This window comes from Formica exsecta, unplaced genomic scaffold, assembly GCF_003651465.1.
Source record: "Formica exsecta isolate Colony F162 unplaced genomic scaffold, ASM365146v1 scaffold475, whole genome shotgun sequence".
Taxonomy (NCBI): domain Eukaryota; kingdom Metazoa; phylum Arthropoda; class Insecta; order Hymenoptera; family Formicidae; genus Formica; species Formica exsecta.
This window is the reverse complement of record NW_021851988.1, coordinates 202,571-212,957: the sequence shown is the minus strand read 5'-3', so window position 1 is coordinate 212,957 and position 10,387 is coordinate 202,571. Positions and strand designations below refer to the sequence as shown.

General features: G+C 31.0%; 1 protein-coding gene across 1 annotated transcript in view; it reads right to left on the bottom strand.

Annotated features, from left to right (window-relative positions):
• Window positions 1-986: 986 nt before the first annotated feature.
• Window positions 987-10,387, bottom strand: part of LOC115241290 (tetraspanin-8-like) — a 12,845-nt gene continuing 3,444 nt past the window's right edge. Inside the window, exons 2-5 of the mRNA XM_029816983.1 lie at window positions 4,616-4,813; window positions 4,066-4,245; window positions 3,159-3,365; window positions 987-2,201 (exon numbers count right to left, since the gene is read on the bottom strand). Of these exons, the coding sequence (XP_029672843.1) occupies window positions 2,127-2,201; window positions 3,159-3,365; window positions 4,066-4,245; window positions 4,616-4,813 (660 nt within the window). The 3' untranslated portion in view covers window positions 987-2,126. The remainder of the gene's footprint in view (window positions 2,202-3,158; window positions 3,366-4,065; window positions 4,246-4,615; window positions 4,814-10,387) is intronic.

The following is a 10,387-nucleotide window of genomic DNA, read 5'->3' as shown; positions in this document are numbered from 1 at the left end:
GGAATACTAATATCGATATTACGATTCTGTTGTTGCATTGCATGTCGATTTTTTCGGATACTCATTGTGAGATAAATGCTAAATATATAGCAGAAAAATGAGCACAAAAACAGACACATTGATTTTATTTTTCGCATCTCTCGATCATTCATTCTAATTTTGCTAATCGCGAAAACGAGAAACTACTCGCGCGTAAATCGCGGATCACATTTAGTGAATTCTGTTCGTAATATATGATGTGATATCGAATTGAATTTAACGCGATAACGATTCACAAAGCGATCTAATGACATGTAAATGTAAGAAATTATATCTGGTATCTTAATTTTTTAACGATATGCAACATTTATGAAAAGTACGGGATATGAATATGGCGTCGTTATCGCAGGCGCGGAGAGAGAGACATTTATTCACTTATTGTTAGATAAAAATTAATGAAAAGGATTTACTTGATTACTACTATTACGCAAAATATTGCGTCCCATCCTGATTCTTGATTCCGTAGTTCAGCGGGCACAAGAAAAAACACACACACAGTACTTACTTGAAAATAAATCACTCGGCCACTTTGTTCATGATATGATGCGATCGGCGGTTCGAGTTTAACTGACTTCAAATTCAAGGGGGCGTCTCGGTCTCATGCGCGCCATTCACGAGTCCGAAGATAGCCGAGGAAGCAGGCAAGCAACATACAAGTGAGAAAAATGATCAAAGGGTGCCATCTTGGGTGAGGAAAATTTATCTAAATGAAAAAGACGGGATAGCATGATTGGCTACGCCATATTGTCATCACTTTTTAATACAGACTATGTTCGGGAATTATGCCAATCTGCTAGCAGCATGTTGTCATTCTTGTTCACCGAATATTAGCAGTTAATTCCGGAACACAGCCAAAGTGAAGATTTTGAATACGTGAAAGAATGCTAAATCAAACTATAGTTTCTGCTGATGTAGAAAAGAAAGATCAATCGTATGAGCCTTTACCTTTTTTTCTATGTTTATTTAATTAATGTACAAAACTGGGCACATAGTTTGTCTCGCAACAAGAGCGCGATGGTAATCGTTGGTGCATTTATACATTATGTCGAAAACGGTGAAATAGATAATCGAATATACACGCGTAATGTAAAAATCCGACGATGAAAGATAATCTATGAGAATTTAACAACTTTATTTGGATAATTATTTATGTAGCATGCCCAGCTTTTATATACGATTTTACACCGCTGCTATTACTAAAATACTTATATAAATGTGCGTCCCTTCATTTGTTTGTTTATAGCGCACAGACACGACGATAGGAGTTCTTAAATAAAGTAGCTTTTATTATAAGAGAAAAATACATATAGATTTATATAGATAATATCCGTACATACTGTGTGCTGTACAAACAAAGTGAATTTTATGTAAAAACACATATGAAAACTCCGTGTTTTTTTTTAATAGCGATGTTAAATCTTTTCTGCAGGTACGACCTTGTAATTCATTATGAAAAAATCTTTGTAACGTTAACTTTGTAAAATACTATCGCTCCTTCGTAATAAGTATACCCAGTATTTTTGTTCAAACTCGAACGGTTATTCGGAACGATCTCTATACGTTAAATAATTACACAACAGACATTTTATTTTGTTTCGTATTTTTCTAATTGATATCGAGAATAGGTATAAATGTGAGTCAAAGTGGTACCGTATCAAAATATATAATCGTATAAAAAAAATTTTTTTAAATATTTGGTCTCAGAGCATAATCATTTACGGTAACTTTCATTGCTAGATCGTGCGTCAAGTTCTACATTAGATTCCTAATGTAAAATTTAGATTCCTAAAGTTAGCAAATAAAAAAATATTTTATCGAAAATACATTATCTTTATGCTTTTTAGTTACGATTGGTGACGCGCAAAGAGACTCGAAAAATATAAAGAGGCACTTTGCTCCATACTTGTTTTCTGCTTGAAAAAAAGAAAAAGTATTTTAATTTAGCCTATTGTGTACGTAAAGCGTAAATATTTTATCACATATCTTATAGGCGAATATACGCTGACAGTAGTAGATAAATAAGAACGTTGTTGCGTATTAAGAAGTTTCCCACCCGAAACGGTGTTGATGTTCGCGATGCTCCATTTTTATACGCTGTAGCCTCTGCGTTCGGCGTTCCTTATCGAATTCGCCAAACATAGCGCGAAGATGATGCCGATCAGCTGAGAAAAAATTGAATAACACACACATATAATAACTGTAAAATATTTATATGCGCGAAAGCAAACGAAAAAATTGAAGAGAGCAAAAAATTTATATATATTTGAATACTTGAATGATAAGGAACTTTTTCGAGTTTAGATAGATGTAAAATTATTATCTTTTATCGCATCTCTCTTTCAGTTATCATTAAGAAGCTGCTTTCGTATAATTGCTGAAAACTTTCTAAATTTTGACGCAAAACTTTGCGGATGCAAAAAAGCACTTCTAGTTTTATGAAGTTATGAAATATTTTATGCCTCTTTATACATATATGTATATAAGACAAAATATTATAGCAATTTTTTTAGTTTCCAAAATGTTCAATTTAGAACATTCTTACATAGTATTGTATTTTGTGAAATCTTTAATTTCATGCTAAATTTTAATATTTGGACTTAATTTACTCGAAAAATTTTACATTGTTACAAGAAATTTGATAAATAAAAAAGTATAAAGAAAATTTATTATCACATAAAATATCACTTTTATATTTTAAATGTAATGCCGCGGAATATGTGTGATGAAAATTCTATTATACGCTGAAACTTTTATTAATAATCGAAAACAATAACGTACATTCGATCGTCGTAAATTTATTGGCAATAAAGCCTCACAGCACGAGTAATTACAAGTTACACGATTGTGCAGATATATTAAAGTGCTCCAGTTCAGTCTACTGAAAATATAGAGATAAGATTTTTCTTTCTAACAAAGTTTCAGAAAAAGAAAATTAGTTTATGAAGGTAATTTTACAAGCGAGTGTAACTATGTTTTCATAGGCATAAGATGTGAAAACAACGTATCAAATGTTATATTTAAATTTTAGATAATCTCTTTGATATATATATATATATATATATAATAATTTTATAGTTTTATTTAATCTCTTTACAAGCTTGCGCGTGGAACTTATTTACCTCGATTCCAGCGATACCCAGAGCAATGCCACCTAATACCGCGCATGCCTGTTTAAAGAGGTCTTTTAGCGCGATTACGCAACCCTTGTTGTAAGCTTCATATTGGGAACATGTTGCATTTACATCTTTACCGCAGCAACTTCCCGGAATAGAAATTTTAAGAACTTTGTTAAAATCTGCAGAACTGTCAACGCCACAGCATTCCAACTGTAAAAATTCATTTTACATAGAAATATTGATTATTTATAAATCCAAACACGTATCTATCTATTTAAACTATTTTCGATGTTATATGCAGTTATTATATTCAAGATCTCTAATAGTATTTTACTCAACTACGGCTTAGAGAGCCGAAAATTCGAATAATAACGCAACATAATATATTGTTTTATATGCAAAAGACTATTATTTCAAAGGGCCATCTTACTTCTTTCTGTATTAAATCTACAAACTCCTTCTGTGGTTTCTCTGGGTCCTTGTAATGGTTGAAGATTTTGAGCGCGTATTCATCCTCAAACTTGATTTCATCGGCATTCTTCAGTACGACAAACGTATAGATCGCGACAGCCACTTGTATGATCAGGATCGTTAAAAGTAAAGATGCAAACTGCGTAGAAAATATATCAGATAAAATTTTTTAAGAACTTTGTTAAAATCTGCAGAACTGTCAACGCCACAGCATTCCAACTGTAAAAATTCATTTTACATAGAAATATTGATTATTTATAAATCCAAACACGTATCTATCTATTTAAACTATTTTCGATGTTATATGCAGTTATTATATTCAAGATCTCTAATAGTATTTTACTCAACTACGGCTTAGAGAGCCGAAAATTCGAATAATAACGCAACATAATATATTGTTTTATATGCAAAAGACTATTATTTCAAAGGGCCATCTTACTTCTTTCTGTATTAAATCTACAAACTCCTTCTGTGGTTTCTCTGGGTCCTTGTAATGGTTGAAGATTTTGAGCGCGTATTCATCCTCAAACTTGATTTCATCGGCATTCTTCAGTACGACAAACGTATAGATCGCGACAGCCACTTGTATGATCAGGATCGTTAAAAGTAAAGATGCAAACTGCGTAGAAAATATATCAGATAAAATTTTCGTGTGTTAAATGACTGTGCTGTTTGATTCCAGCATAATAATCGTAAATGCGTAATGTAATTATTTGAGAAATATACTGTTAACAATGCGATAAACTCATACGAACATATCTTTATAGTAAATATAATAAATTTGTCTTCACGCGTGTTTCAATTCTTCACGCTTTAATTTCATAAATACGTTTGTTTCAGTTCTATAATATTTTCAAATTGATAAATGTATTAAATTTGATGTTCCACTTTTGTTTAATATTTAAATTAAAATGCACTTAATGCATTACAGATAAGTTTGTGCATTGCACGTAAAAACAAATCAAGATTGAAATTGCTGGAAGATTTACCGTGACGATCATGCAGTGGCTCTCGCGAATCGCTCCGCAGCATCCGAAGAAGGCAATGACAAAGATGATGCTGCCGATGACGATCATTGTTATCGATGGGAACACAAGATCACCAGTAATCTCTTTCATCTCTTCGGCATACTTTTGACCTCCTACACGCACTAAAACGCCCACAACCAAGATAGCCAGACCGCATAGCTGCAATAAGATATTTCGTATCACATACACACATATATCATCATCATATATCACCAATATCTTTCTGTTTTATATAATTTAAACTACTTTGTTTTCTATTACTTTTTTGCCATTATTAACATAATTTCATAATACACTTTATTTTGTTAATAAAGCTTATAATGTCTTTCTCGCCATATAGGACGAGGATGATTATTTCACGATTTTCTTTTTTATATGGAAATGAATGATAATGATCCGCAGCGTATATATAAAAATCACAGAATATGCCATGTGTTATTACATTAAAAATATATGACAATGTAAATTATTACAGATATCACATAAAAGTTACAACAATATATCACAAAAATCATAATATATTATAAATATAAAACTGGAGATCAATATATATATATATATTCGCGAATGTAAAATTTTTTTTCTAAGCAATTTCCAATATACTTGCATGTATTTATGCAAGATTTTTGATTTCGTTACTACTTAAATATATGATCATTAATAGAAAATCAATCAGTCAAATCACGTACAATATATTTTAGAGCGAGTTTGGCCACTCGATTGCTAATAAGCTGTTATTGCCAAGTTCAACATTGTTGCCCAATAATATAGGATAGAAATAGATAGAATATATAAATGAACGTACATTTACTAACATTTACGTTAAACGTCCCCGATATCTGGAAATCGTCCTTGAAACATTGCCTATGCGTTATTTTTACGTATTGCTATGCTATATAATGTGGTCGATCTTGAGATCGCCACAGGTGGACTAATACACTTATTCAAGACGTAAGTGAAACGCAGACGCTCTAACATAAGTGCGTTCGTCCGATCGATCGATTCAACATCTTTAATAATTTCCGTCCTAGTTTCAGAATAATCAGAACTCTATTGTAAAGTACATCGTGTATAAAATGACGCATGAAAAAGCACAGCTCAAGTAAAAAGGAGAATTCTCAGAATAGTGATGATGTCAACTGGGATTTTATTAGTGATCAACTAAAAAAAAGCGATAATAATGGTCAATTAATCGCTTTCGTTACAATTTTAATTATTTTTGGTTTTATTTCAGGACTCACTGACGATTGTACATTTGGTTGGGAATACTGCTGCAGAGAATATGATTTTTATTGTCGCAGGACATCGAAATTACGTGCATTGAATCAGTGTGAGTGACAACATGTGTGTATACGTTATACACACGTGTGCGCTGAGATGACATCATCGTATTCATTCTCGGAGAATCAACTTCCTTCGAGATTACGCATGCTTGGCGACGCCGGTGTGTCTCCGTTTCCACGGAAACAACTCGTATTTCCATATTTTCTTTGCAACTGCCCCAATTTCGAGATGATCGTTTAATACAAGCGTGAAATCTCGGTTAAATGTAGTATTTCGAGATAAATTCTTATTGGCCACTTTCAACGCTGAATGTACGCAATAAAAGTATCGAGGTTTCAAAAAGAATCCGGACGGATTTTTTATACGGTTACTATATGATGATCGATAAGATAAGTATCGATCGAACGGCCAGGATGACTATTCAAAGTCCGAATTAAATATTTACTCACGCTCAGAAAGAGGTCGAAAACGCATGATTCACCTCGTTGCACAATATGCGAACGCGACGTATAGATTTTTCGATATGCGTACGTGAAAAATACAAGACAATATATAATAATACAGAAATTTCACGCTCTTCTTTGATAGAATTAATATTAATTTTAAAATTACTTGAAACATCACACATAGATAATACGATAAGTAATCTATTATCAAATATAGACTTATTTTATATCATTTGTAAAATTAACAAGAATGATTAATAATATCTGAAATACATGTATCTCATAAAATTCTCTAGCTCCGCAGATAATTTCAGATAACGAATGTGAATAACAATTAATCATCGCCGATAACTAATTGGGGAGCTTATTTTCAGGATCATGTTCCGCAGAATGATTCGCGCTTCGAAACTATGATAAAATCAACGGACGGGTTTCGTAACTTTACAAATACAGGTCTTTTAAAAAATATGTGTATACGACAGTAAAAGTACCCGCGTAAAATAATACGGTTATTTATATTATTTATATTATATTTATATTATTTTGTTTTGTTTTTGTATTCATATACTGTCTCATTTTTCTCTTTCATAAAATTTCAGAAAACGTACAAAAATAAAGAACTGAGTTTCATAACAAATTTAGTGCGCATTGAGATCTATAATCACGAGTATGCAGACGTGTAATATTATAATTACGGAAAATGATACATCGGGGAGTGCCCATCAGCATTAGTCTAACATCAGGAAACATGACGGAGAACGGAAATAACAAATTACAATATTATGAAATACACAATATAATACGAATATACAGAAAATTCATGCGCAGAGCTATACGGAAATCATGAGGAAGATATCTTTCATTGTAAAAATAAAAACTCAGCATAGATAATTCTTGAGCGGGGGCAACTAGCTAGAATAATCAATGTTAGAAATATTCAAAAAAGATAATCCCTTTTTAACAATAGAAAGAATTAAATAAATTTTCTCTAATCTGACAATAAGAGAAATAGTAATTCTTTTAATTATTTTTATACAGACCCGATATTATTATTCATGATTTAATAGATGTAATATATTAATTTGCGAGAAACAATATTTCAATAAAAAATGGAAATTGGGGAAGTTAATTTAATTTATAAATAGGATTATCTGATTCTCAAAGGCTGGCAAATCGTAATCCTATATCCTTTTCTCGGAATATAATCGCGTTGACAGCAAACATATCGCTTAGATAACATTTCGCTATATAATTAAATATCAATAATAATCAGAAACAAACATGTCACGAAAATAATCGATAAGATGACATATGATATTCAATGCTATCTGTAAAAAAAAAAAAGATTATACCGACATTCGCAACAATATTAGATTAAAATGTCAGAATTTTAACTGCACGAAATTTACAATTATTTTTTTAATGCAAATTACAATCACATCGTTTATTAATCCCATTTATAATTTCCAGCGTACATTATTTCGTAAAAATTATTTATTATTCTAAGAAATTCTGTGTTGCAAATTATTTTGAAAATAAGATCTGTTACTTGTGTTCGGAAAATCTCGTCAATTTATATCTGAGAGAAACGTCGTTTTAATTAGGCCATTATAATCCGCCTTCAATGTTAAGTAGCTTTTCGTATCTATTGCCGGATAAAACATTCGCCTTCGCGAATTGTTTCGTAAGATTGTCGAATATATCAGTTTTCTTGAGCACACCTAATATGCAGCCATGTTGCACAAGTTTGCATAACTAATCGGGAAATCGCAAAATAAATAGTAACGGAAACGGTATCTTGGTTGTATGTCGCGGCTTTTGATAGAAGAATACGCAAAAAACGACACAATTATGCGCGCAACCGGAAACGTATACATAAGCACTACAATGAACGAGTAACATCGAATATTTTTTTGTGGATTTTTCTTTGTAATTTATATCAAGAACACAAAGAAGCTCGTGGAGCATTGTTATATGTGTTTGTGCACGCGCAATTTTTATTATTGAATATGTTAAAAAAGAGAAATTAGAACATTGTCATATATAGCGAACTAATTCATTAACAAAAATACATTTATGTTTTATATCGAAGCATCGAACAATGTTTTTTACATGTTTTTACATGTTGTATAACAGCAAGATCTCATCTAAATATGATAGCTACTTATCTAAATTAATAGAGTTGTTTAATTAAATTAATAATAATGACTTAGCATAACATGATGTGTCCTTTCCCGCATAATTATCCAAATAACTCCTAGTTGCTTTATCCATATTTGAACAATTAAAAACAATGCTATTATTAAATAATCAACTAAAGTATAAAATAAGAAAAAAATTGAAAAAACCTGATCTTGATGATAAAAAAAAAATAGATAAAAATAAATCCTGATTATAAAAAATGAGATAAGTAACATTTATATGCCCGTCATGTGATCAAAAGAATCTAACGAAGTTACATCATTCATACTTACGAATAGTTCGAAAATATTCATCGATTCATGATAATGAATAAGTGTCGATGATCAATTAATTTGTTAAACAGAATATTCTTTTTGCCTTATCGAGACAGCTTCGAAACAATTGTGCCTCGAATAAAATATGAATAGAAAATTTACATATACAATAATACTTTTCAACATATCTCATTGCAATGATATATGGCCGTTTATCTCTCGGCGAGTAACTATAATTAACGAGACTAAACAAAGATGTTTTGTAAAGGAAATAAATCGTGCATTCCGAAAAATTAATTTGCGAAAACGAGTCAGAGAAAACGTGCTATGAGAAATGGATAAAATCATTCTCAGGAAAGCAATTTTATCTTTCTCTTGCAATTATCTTGACCTTTTCGTGACGTTTCAGATTCTCTCACAAGCAAATTCATGGATGTCAAAACGCGTGTTATTGTGTACAAAACTTATCAATCGTGATTTTTTTAAAAAACAAAACGCACAGAAAACGAAAACACGGTAGAGATAGATTTAACACGGTTAAGATTTTTCCGAAAGAATCGAACGAGCTTTAATTTTCCAATGGGAGATAATAAATATAGAAAACGAAAAGCGTGTAAAATATCTTCAAAACTTCGGATTCATTATTTTCGGATCAAAAATAAGATTCCCGGCAAAACAGAAATTGGAGAACATCTCTGATTTCTAAAGAAAATATGTATAAACAATTCGATATATATAATTAAATCTCATCATAAGGAAATCTCGATTAAAAATTTTAAATTTATTTCGATGGAATGATCATAATGTATAATATCAATAAATATTATAGTGGCCATTAATAGCGATGATAAATTAATCTTGACATGTTTCTTGATTACAATTTCGCTCCTCATTAATTTATGGAAAATTTCTTACGCGATCGATATATTCATGCTTCTTTTTTGTTATGATAAAAGATTATCTCGCGGCAGGAAAAAAATGTTTTTCTTCGGTCTATCGCTGCTGCTAAAGTTCGCGTATCGTTGCATAGCCAAACAACAAGATCATGTCTGCTAATTTTAGCCACTCTGTATATAAGTGTCTGTTTACTTCTACGAAATAAATGCATCTATCGTCGGTACACGACAGACGGATAAATAAATGCAAACGAGGCGATATTAAATTACGTATAAACCTCAGCGAACAAGAACATTGATAAGCAAATACAATGTCACAAGTTACCACAAATCAATTACTGAATTAATCTAAATAGATTTTTTTCTTTTTATTATTAGAATTATAAAAATCTATTCCAAGTGTAAGATGTGAATATGATTATGCCAATATTATAATCAAATAATAAAATTATGTATTTATGTCGAATGTATTTTAATTGAAATAATATTAAATATTACGCCAACTTTTAAAATAATGATCTACCAGTGGTATTTTTTTCTTCGGTGCATATATTAAATCGTATATTAAATTTACGACCACAGATTACAGATTAGAAAAGAGAGAAAACATTTAGCAATACCGATAATATATAAAATGCAGGATTTTACGAC